Here is a 23,388-nt window from a genome sequence, read left to right as displayed (position 1 = left end):
TGGTTAAAATTTCGTATCTGATTAGTTTCCAGGGTGGCGTGAGTTTTTTTTAGCTAATCTAAAGGGAATTTGTGAAGCAAAACTCATGCCAATCAAACCACTTGACTCCGTCGTGAAAACGATTCCCTGTTTTGATCAATGTCCTCATCTTATCATGGTAGGTATCAGTGACTGAATAGAACTACTCCAGCGTGTCCTTTGTCGGCTCAGGATTTGTGATTATCATAATTCTCGTTGTTTTTACGCCTATGAATTTGAACTACGTGCAGTCTCTCCCATATTTTATCGGCGAAGTCCGTGGCGCGAGTGAAAAATAAAGTAATTGAAAACAAAAAATTATGTTGGCACGCCGCGAGGAGATTTTGGAGTGATGTGCTCGAAATGTAGGGACTATGGACTGAGCCTAAGAGCTTGACTTCTTTGTTGGAGTCACATTGCAAAAATACATCTACGTCAACGGCCAAGCGTGAGGTCAAGATGGCAGGATATTGGCCGAGTTATTTTTTCTTTTTTTTTTGCGTTTTAATGAACCGAGAAGAATGGTGAATGCTTTATTCGATTCAGTCCATTTCAATCTCACCTTCCTACCCATCCCACCTCAGGGGAGGACATCCATCACACAGTAATCTCGTGCGTGGGAAATTAACGTCTCTTACCCCAACCCTGCAGGAGACGGGACCTCTATTTATTCGTCCCTATCCGAGAAGACTAGAATATCTAACCATTTCTGGATGTTATAGAAAGGTAGCAAGTTCTCCTCAAATATTTTAACTGCGGACCTCGAGTGTTGAGACGAGTCACCGTCGAGGCCCATAAAAACGCAAAAAAGATAGAGGCTAATATCCAGCAATTGAACCAAACAGGCCTCGTCAAAAACAGATTTATTATATGGTAAAATAAGAATCAAGAATGATTCGTTTATTTCGAGAGCTGGAAGATTGTAGTACACTAAACCAATGAGAAACTTCCATTTGATTGGCTTTTCGAAACTGTTAACTGTCAAAAAGACAATGGATTCTTTATGCATGCTATCGCTGATTTGTGAGCTACTTAGGGGTGGACATTTTATCTGGGTGTTAAATTGTTTAGAAAGAAAATTATAACCCTTGGCTGATTCAAGTAATGATTGGCTAAGATGCTGCATGCGATTAGTTTCGAGAGTGGCGTGAGTTTAGTGAAGCAAAACTTGAGTAAATCAAACCACTTGACTTGGGTCGTGAAAATAATTTACTTTTCAGATGAATGTTCTCATTTCATCATGATTGGTATCAGTGACTGAATAGACTACTCTAACACGTCCTTTGTCCGCTGAAGATTTGTGATTATCATAATTCGGATTTAGATTACGAGCAGTCCCTCCCATATGTTTTCTGCGAAGTCCGTGGCGCTAGTAAAAAAAAAAATCATTGAAAAAGAAAAGAATGATGTTAGCACGCCGCGGAGAGCTGTTAAAGTGATGTACTCGAAATATAGGGACTACGGACTAAGCCCAGGAGTTTGACTTCTTTGTTGCGTTCACAGTGCAAAAATAGACATACGTCACTGACCAATCTTGAGGTCAAGATGGCCGAGTTATGTCTTCGCGTTTTTAATGGACCAAGACGAGTCACTGTCGAGGCCCATAAAAACGCAATAAAGATAGAGGCTAATATCCAGCAATTCGACCGAACAGGCTTGGTCAATAACATTTATTGTATAGCAAAAACATTTTCGATAAAGTAAGAATCAAGAATGATTCGTTTATTTTGAAAGTCGGAAGATTGTAGCGCAATGAACCAATGAAAGTCATTTGATGCCTTCTTTGTTCTTTTCTGTTTTACGAGTTCAATCTTTTCTTTGCGCGTGATAAGGGCGGGCGATTCCAAGCCGCGGCAAGATGGGCTCGGGTAGCCGATCAAACAGGCTATTGCGCTCCATATGTAAAAAAAATTCGACAGATTTAACTCACTGGCCGATAACAACTTGCACAAAGAAACCTATTGTGCTCATGTTGTCAGGTCATCGGACATGAGTTCATTTGTAAACGAAGCGGTATACTGATAATTCTCTTGCTTGTTCTTTTAAATAAATGTGAGGAACTTTTCCCCAAAAAAATATCTCGGGTCCTTTGACCTTAAAAACTAACGTAGAACGGGCAAACAGTCTTCAGTTCAAGTTTGTGTACGCTGGCTATCTTTGGATAATTGTTTTTATCGTGATGGTTTTGTTTGTTGGCATGCACGCCACAAAAAAATTGTTTTGTCACGCGCAACCAATTAATCAACTCGCAAAAACATTTTAAAGGCTTTTTTACGTTTTTTGTGGCATAAAATTCCAACAATCTTTTTAAGCGGAAAACCAACTAAATCATTTGAGCCCACGAAGTGAGACCGAAAAAAACTTCGAGACTTGTATGGACTACTTTAGTCACCCCTTCAGAAATCTCAAAACGCGGCAAGTTTTCCTTCAAGACCATTAATCGAAAGTTCACAGGCATGTTTCATTTCTTGATTATTTTATCCGCAATTTCTACATTAATTTTCACCGTAACCTCAACAGCAAGTATAAATTTTATTTGTAAGGGTGTTCTTTCATTCTATACTTTGAGCAACTCTGACAGAACGTGACCAGAATAGATGTTAGACTGCTTATTCTAGTCTCAAGGAAATTACGTCAATCAGTAATTGACTCGCAGGTCATCCGTTGACCGATGAATGATTGATGGGTCTCTGACAGGCCCCTTAGGGTTTCTACCAGAATGCTCCTGAAATATTATTTCGTGATTCAACATATAGTCTTGCAGCAGGTCTTCGAGACTTACTTGGAAACCCAGATGACATGGGCTAACCATATTCGAGTTCTAAATCACTTTGCTAGGAATAGAGGTTGTGTTTCTACTCCACCGGTTACTGACGCCTTTATTGAAAGTCCTATTAGATTTTTTGAGTGATTTAATGACAATAAGGCATGTTAATTATTGTGTACCTCGAAACTGGCGAGTTATCCAACGTCACGATCAAATCAATGACAAAAGGATACTTGACGGGAATGCTTTTTACAACTTCGATTAAACAAGATACAAGTGCACATCACAGAATTTGAAACCAATATTGACAGGTTTTTACGAAATGTTGCTAGCAGAACCATTTGAAACAAATATGGTTTCTTGCATTAATTCGCATCAGTGACGAAACTAGTGGACCATTCTATTTAGGTGGCAGGTCTGGAAACATAAAAAACGTATTTCTATTTCGACATTTAACAAACTCAGGGCGCGTGACAGGAGTGTAAGAGAATGGCAATCTAGATGACAATGTTCCATTTTAAATTCTGTCACCCCTAATAAGTAAAGTTCTAGAGCTTCTTCGAGGTCTAATAAAAAAAAAACCAACAACAACAACAACAATATAGCAACACATTGTCATCCCGGTACACTTCTCCGTACAGGAACAGTTACGTCCCTGATGTAACCATGATCTTTCAGTAGCATTTCAGTACTTGTCAGGCGTTGCCCTCAGAAATGTGAAAACGATCTTTCAACGTCCATCAAGTCATCAAGAATCTGGAAGTCACAAAAGGAAGTGTTACACTGAGAGCGTCAAATCTTTGCGCTCCTGTGCGATTTGTGTAAACGTGCCAAGTGACCATCTATTTCATAGGTACCGAGAATTATCCCATACTAAGTACCAAAGTAACCAATAGGAGTAGGAAGGATAAAATTTCACTGTGAAAAAAGAATCGTTCGTTCAATTATCAACGCGAACGAAGACATATCCCCTGTGATGTAGGAACTAACTAGAGGGAACATCATCCCACCGCTGTTGCACACACATATGCCGAAAAATCAGACGCATTCAAAATCGGAGCGAGAAACATTTCCTTTTTTTTGCTAAGTTGAAAACTTTACTTTAAAACAAGTAAAAAACATACCACTCAAAAAACGAGAGATACCAGATTCCAGCTGTCGAGGTCGGTGAATACGTAAGCCAGTACATAATCTCCGTTCGTAGTAAAAATGCCTGTGAGTTCAAGCCAGCTTCAATTTGAGTTTAGTGGCTAGCCTCGAACGATACTTAAGCTATTCAGCAAGGAAGATGATGTCCGCGCACATTTTCCATAAAGTTATTTCCGCAAACACCTCAATAACAATTTTGGAATACCTGGAATCATTACACTATTTCACCACATTCGGGCTACAGAACGCGTACACTACGCGGCAGTATTACACTGGAAAACGCGGTAGAAAAATACGGTGGGCGGAACAAAAAAATGGCCACAATGAACAAGCCAACCTTTACTTTGTGAACGTCGTAAAGGCTTGAATTTCTACGACGGTGACGACTTTTTAAGTAAAACTTTTTTTTTCAGGTGATTGTTTGTTTCTCATCAAAGCTCACGTATGTGCGTGTGTTATCTTTGTTTCAATCTCGATTTTAAAGCTGATGCTTAACGTACCTGGGCTGGCGTGGTGCCAATTTTCTTTGCAACTTCAAGTTTTTCAAAAGTGCCAAGCTGCCGAAACTTGTTGAGTAACTCTCCATCCAAAATGTTTCTATGAGGATTGTTCAGGCTTCGTTTCCAACCTCGAAGAAGTCTAAACAAGAACCATGAAAAGGCTTATCAAATACGCTTGGACTACGCCACTGAACTGCGTCACTGTCAAAAAACTGACAATGATTATTATTAAATTCAACCATTGTGGCATTGTATGTGATAATAAATTGAGAAATGATCTATGAATAAAACTCAATACGGGAATGTCGAGTATTTCTAACGTAGTCGGGGCCAAGGAGAGCAATGTCAGGGCGACAAATTGACTACACTCGATAATCTTATATACTGACAGAGAAACAGATTTTCTTTAAAGCATAATTTAGAGATCGAACGTTGAGGTCTCCTCCAAGTAAAACATAGGCCGTCGCAAGGCATGTTTAATAATTCAAATTAATTTGTGCTGACACTGGATTTACACTTTTTAAAAGGATGTCATGAACAATCTAATCAAACTGAAGCAAAAATACAGTGAAATATCCCAAAAAAAAAAAAATCATCTCAAAATATTGTCGGCCACAGACCACGCCCGCTAAAAATTGTGTCTGAGAACACGCAAAAGGCTGCCTAAGATTATACAAGCTTTTCGTATGGAGGAAGAAGTTTTAAATCGTTGCATGCAACCGACTGCAGGCAGCCATTTTGATTTCTTCCAAACTACACTTCGATCTGAGCGAGGAAGGAGTGGTGCAACTTATCCATACTCTTTTAATCTGAAGTTATACTCAGCCCTAATATCCATCAGTCCTCAGAGGTAAGTAGGTACACTCGTCCAACGGCACACAAATAACTGTCTTTCACGGCACGGTGTACAGTTTGAAAAGATTTGCGAGATTATTACGGAGTAATGAAGTAAAGGCGTGGAGAAACAGCTGTGTAACAGCTACAACCTTGACAATGTAACACTGTGGTTGTTACGTGTAACTAGCATTGTAAGGTGTGCCTCAGTTTATCTAAAACAGAAGATTGACACTGCTTGAATCATTTTTCTTCAGGAAAGCCTTCCAGGAATAACTGTTGTAAATCAAGAAGTATTAACTCTTCTTGAACTGACTTCAAGAGCATTCAGGTGCACGATCGCAGGCCTTAAACAACGCAACAAAGACAGGAATACTAAGGTATTCCTGTGTTTGTTGTCTTTTTGGATACCATGGTATAACACCAAAACTACAAGAGTTAAAATGTCAACCGACCTGAAAGCCTTTGGATTAAGACCAGCTACGTGTGGAATGCATTCGACAAGTTTAGTTTGCAGCATGTGCAGTCGTCTGTAAGTTTTCTCGGTCATAGGTAGCAACAGGCCGAGCCCGCCATCCAGTGTGCCTGATGAACAGCAATCATGAATCATCATAGTGAATAGTCATTTTTGTAAATTCATTGCTTGTAAAGCGTTTTTGTTAGTTAATAAGGTAATGCTAACAAGACAATGTCTGCGTAAGCATCTTTTCAAGAAAAACAACAACATTTCCTCCGGTACTCAGTGTTCTGGGTCGCGGATCTCAATATCCCTTTAACTCTAAAACCTGACGAGCCGCATAAGAAACTCTACACTGGCGTGCTAGTTAAATCTGGTTTAGCGCGAATCTTGCTTTGAAACGGCAAATCAGCGCAGCCGAGTAGAATTGGAACGTAAACTCACCGAAACAAGTCAGCTGTCTGAAGTCTTTACCGCCAACTTTTCCTGTTGTTCTTGCACGGATCCTGAAGAATGAAGTAACATGGCTTCCTAGGTTGATATCTCCTCGCTGAAGAAGCCGCTGACCACCAAAGCTTTCAACAGCTAAAAAATAAGAGACGGCACAGCCCGTGATATTTCAGAGAAGTTTACTCGGAAGCATAAAACATAAAATATTCTCTTACCTTCTGGTTGATAAGTGAGTAGAAGCAAGTTTTGATCACCATCTGATACTGTAAATGAAATAACGATCGTTAGCTTGACAAAGACACAAAAACCAAGAAATAACACAACAGTCATTGACTGTCACTTGAATTCGTCCGACTTCCTACGTAATGGAAGAAGCCGCCGCGACATTGCAGAAAACTGAATTCAAAGAAACCGCGTTGAATTTGAATTACGCTCCTTGAACGATCACACTGATGTATTTGAAATAATATTTCACTAAAGTATTAACACTTATCCACAAAAAAAAATTCTCGTGGATTAGTTAGCACGTATTCAAAAGAAAACAAAAATAATCGGCAACAGGTAAAATGCAAATCAAATCATTAGCTTTCATAGAGCAGAGAAGAGTGTTCACATGGGCAGCCATCTTTTCAATTCTGAAAAACTAAGTTTATTTCATACATGGCCTTCCAGTTTTGTCTTTTCCAGTTTCTTCATCAGAGGTGATCAGATCATGATAATAAATTTAACTTGATGAAATTCCGTCTTCGTAGTCAGTGTTGGTTTTTGAAATTTCTGTTTTTGGGGGGTAGCTTTTTGTGAAGAATGAGAGTATTTACAGGTTTCGTTTTAAAGTTTTAGTGGCAAATTTTGAGTATTCCGGCCCTCTAAAACAAAATAGACGCAAATATTCGCTGCTTCTGTAGAAACGGTCCTTCTGGCAAAATCCCTACCAAATACGAACCATGAAAAGCTCTGATTCATCACAACAATACCCTACCCTATGATAAGACTACGTTTTTTTTTTTTCGATCAGTCCCCTAGGCCATGAACTGATAGGGGAGTCTTTGACGAACGAAACTTATCAAGGAAAACTTGTTTAGTGCAAGTGATTTAACAATTGTCCTCTGAAGAGTTTACGTTCACAAACATCCTTAGTAATGTTCTTCGTAATGTTGTACATGGGAAAAAAAGAGAGACAGACAGAAAAAAGGAGATACATTACCGAGAAATCCCAGTTGTGGACCATCAATAACAAAATCGGCCGAATACACCTCTAATGGTTTTGGATCCTGAACACAAAAGTAAATACTTCGGGATTAATTGAAGTCACCATTTGGACCTTCTTGATACGGTGAAGCGGCCTGCCTGCGTTAGTAAAAAGACTCCATTTTTGAAGAATGTATCCGAGGATATTTGTCTGCAGTCTTGATAGGTTCCAAGAGGCAATCCGAAAAAAATAAACATGTGAGCTTCGAAGAACAGATAATAGCGTACTTTCTCCCAGAGCAGAGGTGATTGTAGTCTCCTCTCGCAGCCGTTCTTTGTCTGGGGATCCCTGTATCTCCCTCCCCACAAGGAGACACAGGGCCCCGAGACAAAGAACGGCTGCGAGAGGAGACCAAGGTCATTGGGAATGGTATTGTATTCTTTCAAAATCACGGACGGCTAATCTTCGCTATAATTGAGAAAAGTGAGACGGTAATACTTATACGCTATTGATCAAGGCCGAGGTCAAGATGGCTGAGTTCCTTTTTTCTTTTTTTTTTTTTTTTATGAACCGATGATTGAGGTCCATAACAATTAACAAACGAATGAGGCTATTACCCAACCATTTTCCTAAATATGATTTTTTACAAAAAAAGGTTACTGACCTTACTGACAAATGCCAGAGTCTTTGTTTCCTCCTAAATATCGAACAAACAAAAGTAATATTCAATTACACACCTGAGAATTCTATTGCAGGGTTTCCATGAAAACTAACGCTTAAGAAAAATTAAGGATAGCCCGGCTTCACACATTTTATACCTGGTGAAATGAAACTTTGACTTTACCTGTAATCGAAGGAGAGTGATGCTCTTGCATAAATCAGCTGCAATAATCAGAGTCTTGATGGACATTAACGAATGAATGTACATTTGTGTGTCAATAAATGCCATTCCCACCAAATCATTGCTATCTTTGAAGTTCCAGATGTAAATCTGTGTATTTTAAACAAACAAAAAAGAAATTTTAGCATGACATCTCTTCAGAATCCTAAATATTGTAACTTTTAGAGATGTTACAGAACTTGTAGAAATTTCTGTTTGGAGCTCTACGTTACAAATGAATATGACATGCCATTTTAGCAGGCGGTAGTTGGTATGCGCGAGATTCAGCGCGGCGAATATTTTCGGTCGCCCTATTGGACGGGCGGAAGACCTGGGGCGAGTGACAAGGCGAGGGGAAGAGTGTTTCTGGCTTTTCCCCCCTTCCTCCCCTCCCCCCCCTCGCTTTGTCACTCGTCCCAGATCTTTTACCCGTTCAATATAGCGACGGAATATGTTCGCCGCGCTGGATCTCGCTTAATAAACAGTAGAAAAGTCAAGGCCAACATACCTTCTGTCCTATAGCACTAACAAGGTAACCATTGACTTGAGTCAGAGCACTCACTGGGCCTTTCTGTTCCTTGCCGTACAACATCTAAAACCAAAAAAACAAAACGAAATAAATTCGGAGCAGATCACCATGAGCACAGGAAATTAAAATGGTTCTTATTGCGCCTCGATTAGAATGACCAGCAGCATCTCCACCTACTCATTGACTGCTTCACTGCAGGTCACACTCAGTTTACAAAAAGCCCTAGTTTCTTTTTGTAACGAGGAAAAAGGATTGTTTTCTTCTCCGTAACCCATCATCATTTTTTATTTGGAAACTTTCATCTCATCACTGTGGTTTTCAGAAAGGTCCTAATTTAGATTAGAGGTAGTAAAGCAGACTGTATGCAGTAAAATGAAAGATACCTAGAAATTAAAAACTAAATTAAAAATTGATACAAAGTTGCAATTGAAATACAAGAAGAATTAAAAAAAACCACATGCTTGTAAGTTATTTATCACTTGTAGAACTATGCAATGAACGTCAACATAAATCCTTGCTGTTACATGTTACCTTGACCTTATTTTTGGTCAGCGGCTGGCCCGGCTCAGGAACAACTTCAATGATATCAAAGATCAAAATCTGTTTGTAGAAAAGTAGAAATTGTCATTGAAACATTAACCAAATTTGAAGGAGGTTGATCCTTGTTCAAGTCATGACATCATCATCGCCTCCTTCTGACAAAATAAGACAGGAATTTTAATTCTTAAATACCGGTAATAAGTATTCACACCGCTCTTGTCAAGGAGACTGTAAAAAGAAATTGTAATTGTCCTGACGAACTTGGAAAAACGGGAAGAATTCTCACCACAAAATGTTAAATGAGTGTCAAGAAGAAGCTTTGCTCAACCTCAGATTAGTCAACTAGAAAGCAAACACAGTTTTGTAAGTCACTGGCCTATTCTTAGACGACACCCAACATTCACGAGAAGTTTGAGATAATTCTTGACTGAAAATTCTTTAAAAAAATTGCTCGGACGCCATTCTAAAGGGTAATTTGATCTGCTAATTTATTCCTATTCAATTTTTTAAAAGTTTTCCTTTGCAATAGGTCAACGCTATCATGTTCACCTTACCCGTCCCGTGCAGGTGATATCTAACATGTTCACCTACCCGTCCCCTGCAGGTGATATCTATCATGTTCACCTACCTGTCCCCTGCAGGTGATATCTATCATGTTCACCTACCCGTCTCCTGCAGGTGATATCTATCATGTTCACCTACCCGTCCCCTGCAGGTGATATCTACCATGTTCACCTACCCGTCCCCTGCAGGTGATATCTATCATGTTCACCTTACCCGTCCCCTGCAGGTGATATCTTCACCGTACACATGAGTTGTGCCGACACAAATAAAACCCTTGTGACCAGTATGAGTCTCCTGACTCGAAAGCATAAGATTCTTGCAGGTGGTAACATGTTCACAGTCCTCCATCTCAATTCTGAAACAAGGACAATCGAAGTGAATACGAAAGAGGATGACTATACAAAAGAGAAATGATTTTATCCTCTGTGTCAAGATATTATCATATTCATTGGTTGCCGACTGTTTTTGCGTACAATCAACATGAATTTTTTAACATGGTTGAATATCCCACCTTTTTTTTTTCGGCAAATTGGCCGGGCCATAGTGTCAACAATCCAACATATGACCAGAACTCGAACTTTGATGAGAAAATTTTTTTTGCACTGAAGTAAATCAAGACAGTAGGTTTAAGGCCTGTTAATTAACATTAGATGAAATAAGATATTCAACTTATCCAATAATTTATGCAAAGAACAAACTAAGAAACGAACGAAAAGACTGACAATGGAAACAGATCTTCATTTCACACTAACCGTGTGCTTGGTATGATCTCCCAACTAACTGGTGAGATAAGCTGCAAGCTGAATCGGTCAATAATTGGATATACATATCTCGAATCTACAATGAAATGGGAAATATTAGATTTGTAATTAGATGGGTCCTATTACTGAAGTTTTTTCTTGAGAAGTATAATAACAGTATCATGGTGTAATATTCTAAAGTATGATTACTGTAAGGGGACCTCAAATGACAAAATAAAATCTTAAGGCCTGCCAAGGTAACTATAGTTCTTGCTAATTACCTCTATCGATATCTTCAGCTTCATGATCCTCGGTGTTCAACTTGACCACTCTCTTAGTTTGTTCTGACAAACTTGTGACAACTGCATATGTCTAACACAGCAACAACGACACAATCAAGATAGAATTAAGAGTGTCTTTTTCGCCAAGCCTCCCTACCCCACCATAAAGTGAAGAGCATCAGTTATGAGAAATCATTGAAAACGAAAATTAACAACCTTTGGTTACATAAAGTGACATCAAATTTGATATTTTGGATGTAATGGTCGTCCTGTATTTTGCTTATGAAAGAGGTGTTAATAGTAATCGGTGGAATCGTTGTCTCTTTTTTCGAACTTTGAACTCTGGGCAGTGTATCACATTTAAAGTCTTCGAACGTCAAGCTCACATTAATGGTCTTTCAGTCGTGATTCGCTGTTTCAGCGAAAATGTGAGAAGTTTCACGCTACTCTAACAATGCAAGAAACAAGCAAACGACACCTAATTAACAAACCGACATTGGTGGTAATCTTTAAAAAGTTACTTGCAGTACCTTGCTTTCTCTGTTGTAAGTCACAAAATGAGGAGTGCATCTCAGAGGAACCTTTCTTACAGGCCACGGGGCATCGTAACTCAGATGGGTTGGGAGAACTGAGATTCTTAACTCCCCCTGGATAAGGACACATATTAAAACACAAATTCAACATGGGTAAAATTCAAAATAAAAGTTCTGTAAGTGCCATAAACAAAAAGTATAACTAAGCTTATAGGTGCTACAAAAGTGACTGAAAACCCCCCATAGAGCCACATCTCTTACTATTCCATTGGGGAAAATTAAGTTGGAAACCCCCTTTTGCACCTGTTTGAAAAAAAGCTAGTTCTTATCAAGAAAGGTAATATCTTTCAGTGTTCGTCTATAAAGGTTTTAAATAACTTACACTTGTAAGAGGACCTTGTTTTGCATTCTGAGCACTCTACCACATCAGTTTTGAAAAGTGAATGCCTGGTTGTACAGTTTCCTTAGGGGATCTTGTTAGCCATCAGAGCCTGAGAGATGTGACTCTCCAAGGTCAAGTGTCCAAGCTTCTGGTCCTAGAACACAACTCAAATGTCCCAGCTGGGGCTTAGGAGCCAGAGTTGGCGACAAGTATGCGCAATGTTTGCCACACCTTGTACCTTGCACCCCTATTCAATTAGGGTAATCTTCCTTAAAAGATTACTTTCCATGACACTTCAAAATTTAGTAATAGTTCTGCTTGGTGCCTACATAAAACAAACAAAGATAAGAAGCAACTTGACAATAAATCGTCATGTATGTACCTTCTTGTTAAAATAAAGAAAACCTTTTGGACAGTTGACATTATGGAAAGGGGCAAAACAAGTGACAGCACCATCAATGTTCATTGGATGAGCCCGCAGTGCACCTCTACTAGTTACAAACAGCCAGTAGGGGTACGAACCACACAAAAACACCTGTAAACATATAATATACATATAATATATAATATAATATAATATACATATAATATACATGAATGATTTTCGAATGACGTTTTCTAACCCAGTAAATGTTATTCATATAACTTACTTCATGCATCCAACATCATATTATTGAGCATCAAGGCATTTTCAGGGATGTAAAACTTATTCAACGTTGTTAATGACTAATCAAGTATGAGCTTGATGAAGAAATTACTTACTCCAGAATAAGATAAAACATCATTGAATACACGAAGACTGGAAACCTTAGGTTTTGTTCCTGCAACAAAGATCATGAGGGTAAAAGTTAATCCACTAAGCGCCCAAAATGCTCTGTAATTGAAGTGTATTATGAAAGATTTACCTTGACTACCATCAACCTGCTTTACTTTTTGCTGCTTTGATTTCTTGTCACGCAGGAGCAGATTGTGTTGGACCTGACGAAAAAGAGAGTTGATTTTCAAGTTTTAAGTAATTCCTCTTCAGTCAACATTTAATTACAACCAATGCCATCTCAAATGTGCAGCTAAGTATCAATACATGATCCTACTCATAAGTAAAATGAGATTTGAAATGACTTTGTTTACTGCTTTTGCATATTATAGAAAATAATTATATATACATTCCATCGATTTTATAACTAGCTACATCACAAACCAAGTATGTTACTTTCAAAATACTTAACCGAATTAGAACATTGCTTGAAGCTAAGTTTATCTATAACATTTGAGATATTTTAAGACAAAAGAAACTGAAACAAACCTTCTTAAATCTTAAGTTAAGGTGACCTTCTAAAGAAGCTTCAGTGAAAGTGAAGGCTTCATACACCAAAAGTTCCTGTTCCACAAGTGCAATAAGCATAGGTCTGCTGTTCTTGTGCCCTAAGCCTGTAAGTAAGATTTCCCTGACAGGTGAAGAATCCTCCTGACCGACACCACCTGTGATACTGCCAAAGATAAAATTATATAAAATTGAAGATTAGAAACAACAAAGTCTTAGAAATATTGTTCTCATTCCAATTAACTTCCTGGTACCCTTGCGGGGAGTATGGTCCTAAGAGTATGAAAAGGTGCACTAAAAACCAGCTGCAAGCCAATATTCAGTTCCTCAGTCAAACCAAACCATGCAAATTTCCATTCTTTGATCTCAATAGTGCAGATGACTCACAGGCACAAACGGTTTATTACCTTACACCAGAAGCTGACCCATTGTCCACAAGCACTCTTGGAGCCATATTGAAATTTTTTACCAAGAAAACCAACTTGAATTCAGGTAAAGTGTAAATCTCCATGACACCACTGTCACGACAAACAACACACCACCATGTTGGATTCACTGTTTCAGCATTTGATTCCCCAGTGAAAACACTAAAAAGACACACAAGGACTAAATTAAACAATATTCTTTTTCACATGAGCCAATAGAATAGAAAGACTAATGTGCAGAACAAACAAGTAAAGTTTTAAACATTCTAAATTGTCCATGACACGAGATAACAGAGGACGATAAGAACCAGTTCCAATAAAAAAGATTGCAAAGTAAATTCAAACCAGCACAGTAACTGTGGCAATGTGGTACAAAAAATGCTGGAAAAATGTCTTGCAATGCAGAAAAGGTCTTATACATGGATAAGGTTTACCACTGTGATGAAAAAACCTTTGTATTGTAACTAAGCATATACCCCTTTTAAAAACCCCAAGATAACATGATGCTAACCAAGTAGTAATTTGTATTCACCAAACTGAATTAAATGCTTCAAAACTACATTTCAAACACATAGTGCTACAAACAAAAAAATTACCTTTCACACAAATTTTAGGCATTACCAGCAGTTTATGAGAAAAATAATAATTGAAGCAATTAAGAATGCTTCTGAACTCAAAAAGGTTTGGAATTTGACAAAAAATATACTCTCCTTACATTAAAAAAATACTGAGCCTTCCTACAGCAAAATGAATGGAAAACAAGAGTTTTAATGGTAGAGTCAGTAACTGACCTTTCATTTATATTCTTCTGTTCTTGTGCTTCTTCATCAGATGTAAATGGCAGTGATGATTCTCCGTAGAATAGTTCATCCTCATCTACCACATCCACGCTGAAGATTACATGGAAGACAATGTGAGAGAACAATTCATATGTTTTAATGCATCTTACATCTAGAATACAATTTATTATCAAAATAAATAAATGGCTTAGGGACATAAAAAAAAGATTTAAGTTTGTAAGCTTGGGCTTCCACACAGGAAAAACAGAAGGATTAATGTACACAAAACATTTGCAGTCTCTTAAGAATAGGTCACTGTCAAGAATTACCTTTTCTCTCTCAAGAAGCATGCAAACAAACATCATAAGTAAATAATTTAAAAAAAAAAAACTTAAGGTAGACAAACAGGGTTTGATATCCCTGCATCAAAGGCACAAATACAGATATTTCTCAAATCACTAGATTCAAGAAAAGGATATCTTTGATTCCAATAGCATTTCATGAGAAGATCTTCAGAGGAGCTTTATGGCCTTGTAACAGGCTCAAAGAAAGCATTTCATACTTTGGGTGACCTACAAAAACCATTTCCAACAGGTTCTGCATAGCACAGGCAATCAATGGGCTCAATCTTCCACTTTATATCAGACAATTTGACTAACTCAAATCATAAATTGGTTGCCATGAATACGATTTTAGCTGCCAACAAAACAGAACAAAAAGGAAAAGAGGGCATAAAAAAGGACAAGTTGTGTACTACTTCCTAGTATCTAGTATGCATGTTTATCTCAATTGAGCATTTCACAAGAAACACACAGTATAACAAAAACACAGCAACTTGTTACATGACTGCCAAACACCCTTCACCACTAGCGAATTTCAGTGGAGTTTTAACTCCCAAATCTTTTTTAAATGCCATGGCAACCAAAATGGGTTAATCCTTGGGCACTCCATCATGTTATAACCACTCAAAAAACTAGTTAATAGTGACTACTTTGAAACATTTGTTTGAAAATAAAATTGAATAGAAAGAAATTACCTTTAGGAAACTTGGAGGTTTTCAACACAATATGTGCATCAGCATCAATTCAGGAACGCTAGCAATTTTTCGGTGACTAAATGCAGGACTGAAAGACTGCGCCGCAGCTTATTCCCAAGGACTATTTTAGCCTTCAACAAATAATAGTCTTTTTTTTTATATATATTTGCATACCCACATAGTTAAGTGTTCATTCTTAATTATTTAATTATCTTGTATTTCTAAACCCATTGTAGCCCAGTCCCTATCCACGCATGTAATTTTATATATTTGTTAAATAATTGTAACCACATTGTAATTCAGATTTTCTGGGAAAATGTGAGAAATAAACTTATCTTATCTTATGTTCATAACAAGAGCACAAAAAGAGTTCTTATTCTGGGGAAACTTACTGTAAGGTAGTTATGATAACTACTATGTGTTTGTTACTGTTTATAATCCTAATTTTACATATGACACCTTAGACAATTTGCTTGTGGTTTGTTTTTTAGGAAAGCACAGGAAGCATCCTGGTGGCCGTGGAAATGCAGGAGGACAGCATCATCATAGGATAAATTTTGATAAATAGTGAGTTAATTTCTTAATGGCAGCTTGCACTGCTTGATTTTTAACCAGATTCCCCTTGCAAAATGGTTTCCTAGCTTTCTAGGATTCCTAGGAATTTCCTAGGAATTTCTTAGGAGTCAGTGGAATTTTTCTAAAAACATTTAAGCTCTCTAGAGGTGTGAACAAACATTACTAGGTTCCTAAGAATTTCCTAGGAAATTCCTAGGAATGATTACAGGTAGAATTTACATAAAAAAATAGATTCTTGATCCTTGGGAAATTCTTAGGAATTTACTAGGAAAAATTATTTTTTAAAATAAAACCATCTTAATTTTTAAGAATTATACTTATGAGTTTAGTTTTTGAAAGAAAAGTGCCATTTTAGATGTTTAAAAAAGTCACTACTTGCAATATATCACAACTTTTTTTTATTTTGTGTTATAATTTATAACTCATTCATTTTACAGCAGATATTCTTGAACCTTGTACAATTTCCAATGAAACATTAATTTTTTAGCCTTCAATTGCATATCACAATAAATTGAAAGAAAAAATTTACTGCAGTAAAGAATACAAGCAGAAAACTAAATCAAATCCAATTTAAGTGGGATTTTCAGTCCATGTGTTTGGTGCTCCAGTCAGATAATAAAAAGTGCTATACTGGAAGGACAGTGACTCTGGCCACACTGAAATACAAAGTTACATCAACCTGAGGCTTCCCTGAAAAATGGTTTATCACAATGTGTAATATTCACCCAACATAGTTCTGCACTGTCTCCCGATTTATTCCAATTATATGGTGAATTCTAAATACTTTCCATTTACAGTAAACTTAAGTTCGATATAGATAGTATCAAGTATCAATTTATTTGCCAGATTCGAATATTTCATACAAAAAGCTTGAGAACATATCTTTACTTAGATATTATGACAAGGAAGTCTTATTTGAAGCGATGGGAAATTTCAAATCTGGCATATTGAGACTTAAAAAGTTATATTTTCTTATATCTAACCACAGACACCATTAAAGTTTGGAAATCTTATTATAGCATGATTTCTGAAATTGCCATTTAGAAGCATAATCTTCTCCAAAATTTCAGTGACACTCTTTGCTTTCAGGTCAGACCTAAAACATTGAGAATAAGAAATATTAATGCGATGCTTCTTTTCGAAAAGTGCAAGAGGAATAAAAGAATAGGTGTAGGTTCAGAAGGAACACTTGAGGAAGAGAGGATTTTGAAACTAATTTCATAAGCTTAATTGCCATTTTTATAAAAGAATTGCTTATCAATTCTATAGTTTTTCCGTACTGGTTTTGAAACATACAAGCATCATTGACAAAAATGTAAGCTTGAAGTGCATTGAGAGATTGTAAAATGCGCCATATAAGCTTACGCACTACATTACATTTTCTTACCCGGTCCAACAGAGCACATGTGAGCGCATGTGAGTTTCCTTTGTCTGTTGGCGTGAGAGAACACGTTTACAAGCCGTACATTCCTACTTCTCTTGGCCTTTAAGTTCAACTACTTTGTAAATTTGATGTTCATTCTCATCCATGGTTCATACTAGCAGGCGTTAACACTAACTTTAAAAGTCATTTATCGCTACTTCGATCACCGTTCACAAGATGGCGACCATGGCGCTGAATGGATCACATGATTACTAGTCCCAGTCTTTCGTGAGCAAAATCTTCACATGACCGACACATGACCAAATATAATCCAATAAGCTGAAGTTTCCAGGTTTGCCGCTCATTTCAACGTTCTATTCCGCTCTACAACCACCTGTACTCGAAAGTTTTGTGCGTTACAGTTGAGTCTTGCTGTTGTCTTCTCTGATCTAAACGTTTTGAAGCGTTCCCAGCATTATGTGGGTTCTTCTCGAATGGATCGAAGAATGTCATAGCATAAAGCATCTTAAAAGACAGAGACAATACGTTATGGAAAAGAAATCGCAACACGAATAGGACATGTCGTGGATGTCGCCATAAGAGGTAAAAGAGGGCACTCAGATTTTCAAGGCGAAAGTCATTTCTGTTCATAGTAAGTATTACACTTTTATTTGGTTAATCGTTGTCATGTCTATCATTTCTGCCTCTATCGATTAATTGCAGAACATATGAATACATACTGATAATGTAAGAATTTTAAGCTTAGCTTTAAAAGTAGCTATTCTAAGTTTCATTCGTTTAAACTGAAAATAATGGTAATAAATGCTTCTTATTTGTGTCATTTTAAAGGTACTAAAGGTGAAGCTACAAAGCAAGAACTTAGTTTGCCTGTTCCAGGTAATTTTGAGTTAAAGGTTTTTCATAACTTTTGCTCATGTGACAAAGCGAAGCGCCATTTTGCGGGGTGACGACGTTACAGCGGACCAATCCTTTTTCATCGCCCTAGAAAAAAGCTTTTCTGCTTTAGAGTACACTTTAAAGCTTTTATTAACCCAGAGTCTTTTTGTATGCCTAAATCCTTCGTGAAAATTCACATCACTAGTGGTTTATTTATATGACAAAGATCCAATATAAAACCTCCGCAAAATATATAGGAACTGTGTCGGAAGATATGGAAAGCATGAGAGACACCAGCGTTGCAAGGTTATATCAGAAGACACTGTTCATATTTAACAATTATTCGCCGAGGGCAAGGTGAATATCGTCGAATAATCCCTGAGACGAAGTCAAGGGGATTATTCAACAATATTCACCGAATCTGAGGCGAATAATTCTTTTAGTGTAATTTCAGAGCTGAACAACAGAGAAATTTCAAAAGTCAACATTTTAAACATTTATTAACATTTTATTTTAACATTTTAAATAAACCGTGCGAAGCAGTTTATATAGCATATAAATGTTACTAAAATGTTATGACTTTTGAAATTTCTCTCTTGTTCAGCTCTTAAATTATACTAAAACAATTATTCGCCTCAGGTTTGGTGAATATTGTCGAATAATCCCCTCGACTTCGTCTCTGGGATTATTGGACGATATTCACCTTGCCTTCAGCAAATAATTGTTAAATAAGGAACCGCTCAATCAATCAGATTGCTGGAAACTCTTTGCTTAGCTCTGAAATTATACTAATTAACAATTAAAATGATATCACATAAGAATAACAATCTGCAAGTTAATTAGTTCAGATGCCAAAATAGCATTGACATGTTTGTGCATGCATTTTATCAGCCTGAATGAAAACATGCTCCACTGGAAAATAATGATTTTGCCGAAAATGTATATTTTGATCCAAACTTTTCAAATCGCATTAGCCATGCATGATTTCTGATAATTGACATATGTGAATCCTAAGTTGTCAATTTATTAATCCTTTGACTGATCTTTTACTGTTTGTTTTGTATTCCAAGTAATTTTATATATTCATGTACAATCTATAGTAACAACAAAAAGTATTGATAATTATGTTTATTTCAGTTGTATATAATAAATTCAATTCCTATCATATGGTGTTATGTTTTGTGTAGTTAAGTGCAATTTAATGGAGTTAACAATGTGGAACACAAGTGCTTTCTGGTGCGGCCATCGATCTGGCATGCACCTGGATTCCCTGTGTTCTTGGTCCATAGGGTGTTGTTCAGTTTTGTCAGCATTTTAGTCAGCGTATTTCCCTGTTTTTCTCCTTCTGTGCGCGGGCTCATGGTTGGGTCGCCTGGATGTCTCAGGCACCCTACCTCCACTTTGTGGGGCAGTTGTTAAAGTGTCTATATTCTATTATTCCTATTTTCCTGAGAAATTCCTTGGAATTTCCTGAAGGACCTAATCTTGGTGAGAAAAAAGTGAAATGTGTATCCTAAGAAATTCCTAGGAATTTCCTAGGATTTTTTTCCGGATTTTAATTTTTTTTTCACTCCAAGGAATTTCCTAGGACATTTCTAGGAATTCTTTGAATTATTTGTCCCAATTTACTGTGAAATTTCACACCTTATTCCTAGGAATTTCCTACGAATATTCTTAGGAAATTCCTAGATCTTTTCGCAAGGGTTCCTAGAAGTCAACGTATCTCTGACTGGGACACCTTTGGGCCAATGAAAACTTAATTTTACTTTTTGAATGACCTGTAGTGAAAGAATAAATGAGATTTAAATGTCATACTTTCCAAATGTCGTTATTTTTTATTTTATTTTTTTTATAATAATTTGATCATACATTGAAAAATTGAGATTAATCTTTTAACTGAAAATTGACTTTTTTAAAGTCCTGTTACTTTGAGAAATTTCTCATGTTTTTGTTTTGTTTTTTTTATGGTAACTTTGTTTGGCATTAACATGGCCTGAAAAAATGTCTAGGGTTTTGAAACACAATGGCTATCAATGTTGAATGTGGTGAAAATTTAGGAAGCTTGTCTAATGCACATTAGAAATATTTACCTAGGCCTTGTTTTTTCCCATAATTTTTATTTCATTACTTGATAACCATTTTACTCTGTGTTTACATTTTGCTTTTGTTGAGGCCTATTTCAAAACTTTCAACATTTGTCAAAACTTTGTCTAAGAAGTGTGGAAGCAACTTAAATCTATATTTGAATCCATTTAAATATCCTCCAATATGCATCCAACAATTTTGAACTTACACATAAATGGAGAAATGGATGGTTTATTTGACATGGACTAAACAGGTTTAATTATTCACTTTACAGCCATCCAGGATACTTTGGTAAAGTGGGTATGCGTTACTTCCACAAGACAATGAACAAATATCACAAACCAACTGTGAACCTGGATAAACTGTGGTCCCTTGTTAGTGAGCAAACCAGACAGTATTATAAGGACAAAACTGATGGACCAGCACCAGTCATTGATGTTGTCAGAGCTGTAAGTGCTACGAGATAGCATTTTCTCATTCAAACCCATCAACTCTCAAGAGTTGATTAATAATTCTTCCTTACACCCCTATACATTCTTTACATATCAGACAAGAAGTACTGCACATGAGGCCACTGCAAGAGGTGAAATTAATTTTATGTCGGGCAATTCAGTACATGAATTTTTCAAGGATTCTTGCAACTTAAATTTTTCAGTCAATTTGTAGAAAAAATTTTTTTCCAAATTTGGTGAACTGGACCAATGTTTTCTGTATGCACACTTGGTGTTTCTCCTCCAGCATTATGACCGAGTGGACTGTGATTTGAAGAAAAATGAAAGATTTATTTTCTTCTACAATTTGTTTTTTTCTTGAATTCTGTTAGGGTTACTACAAGATTCTTGGCAAAGGTCTTCTTCCCAAACAACCAGTGATTGTTAAAGCAAAGTTTTTCAGTCGCAGAGCTGAAGAAAAGATCAAGGAAGTTGGAGGTGCTTGTGTCCTTGTGGCATAAAAAATTATGCAACTGTACAAAATAATAACAGTTTTCTGATTGGAGTTTCTGTTTCCAGTTGTTGTTAATTCAGATTGAACCTCTGCTAAATTTGCTGTTCTTTGTTTCTTTATTCCTCTCACTGAAAGCTTTTTGCAATAGGGGAATCCTTGTTTACAATATTTGCCTCATTAGCATAAGCAATTCAGTTTCAGATGGAGCTAAAAATAAATCAGTTCTGAATATCAAAAGGTCAAAGTATGATTAACTTGGCCAAAGAATACGAGCCTGATGCATTGAACACTTTTTGTGCAACACAGGTTTAAAAACTCAAAATTTGACATAGAATGTATCAACTCATTAGCGCTTTTGCCACCCAGAAATTTTGCAATTTTTGATGGACTCTTTCTCCTTGAATATTACACCCAAAGAGCTAAAAATTTCACCATTTACTAAGGTTTTCTAGCTCTTTAGCTGCATGAAGTCAATTTGTATCTAACATGCTTCCTTCTTTACGCAAAGCCGTATGCAAATGAGCAAAAATGTAAACAATGACGTCAGCATGAATCTACCTATAGCTCACAGAATGCCATCTCATTCAAGAGATACAAGCTTCTGATCCATTAAGACTAGACCATAGCATTTGAAATTCTCAATCACCAATTCTTACAACAGTACTATGCAAGTATAGTTTGTGACTGATAATCTACAGTCCTGATGTAGAATTATGCATGCAATCACTCATCCACCTTCTTGAGTTCATAGTTCTACATGGTTTCAAGAAGACCTTCAGTGGCCAGGGAAGGGAGGCTACTGTCACTAACCACAGTTTGAGCATTTAAGGAAAAAAAGAACAAAAAACAACCTCTAAGACTTAGCAATTGGACAATTCCAGACAAAGTTGAAGATTTGAATTTATCTTGAGGTTCTTCTTTGTTTTGTTGTCACTCTATTCCTGGTTCTTTGAGTTAAAGCTTCTTTGTTTTCTTTGTTCTTTTTTCTTTTCCCTATATGACAATCCATTTATGTTTGGATTGGGCAATCTAAACCAATCCTCTGTAAAGTTACCCAAAATGCTCTGCTATGGATCACGCAAACATTACCAAATTCCACTTTGATAATGGTGTTGAAAATTTACATCAACTTTATTTATGAAGAAGGATTGATCCCCAGAATGCACAGTTAGAGTAAACACTACCTGACTCCAACAACAATGCTGAAACAAAATTCTAATCTAAGTACAGAAGTAGCAGATACCTTAAATTAATGCCTGCACTGGAAAATGCACTCTGACCTCATGCATACACAAATATCAATCAATGGATTGTCAAACAAACAGCCATTTTAAATTGAAACGAATGTTTGTATTTTGCTCTATACTTCATGGACTAATGTAATGTTTTTCTCAATTCAATACAATATGGACAAGTATGAACACTAAAATATAGGCTTGGTTGCCATTACACACCCAGTTATAGTCTCCATAGAATTACTGTGAAACCTACAAAAATTGTGAACACCAGTGGTGTTAATAGAATTTTATCGTGTTCAAAGGAAAGAGCCAATCAGATTATGAATAAACCACAAGCATGTAACAGTAATTAGTCTCTGGTTTCCAGGTTTGATCACATTTCTCAATGGGCTAAATTCAATTCAAAGTGCTCACAATTTGCAAAGTCTCACCATAAAAATGGGAATTCCCAGCTGTTGAAATAGAATCAAGAACTACAGTGACAAGTGCATTTAGCAGAACTAGAAAGTAATACTAAGGCCTCAATTACTCTTACATGTACATTTAATGCAAAAGGAACCTGTACTCAACATACACCTCCATAGGGTGGATGCAGACACATCTCTGATTACTGAAATTATTGAAAAATAAAGGTCTCTAGGTGGCTCTGCACTAATCCCACCAATGTTCTTTTCCTTATCCAAACAAATATCAATATACTAATTGCCAGTCCGTGATAAAAGTTGTGTTTGAGTTCAGGTACAAAAGTCATAAGTGGTTTTTTCACAGTGATTCAAACATGATGTCATCCAGCACATGGGAAAGTACCTCAAGTTGTCTGTCGATGATTGTGAATTTGTGTGGTGCACTTTAAAGCACCAAATAAAAAATAAAGTAGTCACAATTCATCAATCATGCATTGTAAAGAAGA

At 36.8% G+C, this 23,388-nt stretch overlaps 2 protein-coding genes across 3 annotated transcripts; one reads left to right on the top strand and one right to left on the bottom strand.

Annotated features, from left to right (window-relative positions):
* Positions 1–2,881: 2,881 nt before the first annotated feature.
* LOC148722587 (cleavage and polyadenylation specificity factor subunit 1-like) lies at positions 2,882–14,571 on the bottom strand. The gene is made up of 20 exons (XM_088734943.1): positions 14,351–14,571; positions 13,542–13,721; positions 13,117–13,300; positions 12,719–12,791; positions 12,576–12,634; positions 12,196–12,348; positions 11,429–11,545; positions 10,899–10,989; positions 10,630–10,714; positions 10,091–10,232; positions 9,305–9,373; positions 8,753–8,836; positions 8,209–8,355; positions 8,029–8,061; positions 7,380–7,446; positions 6,391–6,438; positions 6,170–6,310; positions 5,724–5,853; positions 4,435–4,573; positions 2,882–3,541 (listed from the first exon to the last, which is right to left on the bottom strand). Exons 1-20 carry the CDS (start codon positions 14,554–14,556, stop codon positions 3,494–3,496), a joined length of 2,196 nt encoding a protein of 731 aa, XP_088591069.1. The 5' UTR covers positions 14,557–14,571; the 3' UTR covers positions 2,882–3,493.
* Positions 13,487–21,291, top strand: LOC148722586 (large ribosomal subunit protein uL15-like). Of its 2 annotated transcripts, XM_088734979.1 has the most exons (5): positions 13,487–13,626; positions 14,391–14,472; positions 15,866–15,941; positions 20,570–20,744; positions 21,119–21,291. In XM_088734979.1, exons 4-5 carry the CDS (start codon positions 20,598–20,600, stop codon positions 21,245–21,247), a joined length of 276 nt encoding a protein of 91 aa, XP_088591105.1. In that variant the 5' UTR covers positions 13,487–13,626; positions 14,391–14,472; positions 15,866–15,941; positions 20,570–20,597; the 3' UTR covers positions 21,248–21,291. The 2 variants fall into 2 exon arrangements, with proteins under 2 accessions (XP_088591105.1, XP_088591106.1); XM_088734980.1 differs by lacking the exons at positions 13,487–13,626; positions 14,391–14,472; positions 15,866–15,941 and adding exons at positions 17,703–17,965; positions 18,163–18,210.
* The last annotated feature ends 2,097 nt before the right edge of the window (positions 21,292–23,388 follow it).

This window comes from Stylophora pistillata, chromosome 10 (assembly GCF_964205215.1).
Source record: "Stylophora pistillata chromosome 10, jaStyPist1.2, whole genome shotgun sequence".
NCBI lineage: Eukaryota > Metazoa > Cnidaria > Anthozoa > Scleractinia > Pocilloporidae > Stylophora > Stylophora pistillata.
The sequence above is the reverse complement of the archived record's forward strand: the minus strand, read 5'-3'. Positions and strand labels throughout refer to the sequence as shown.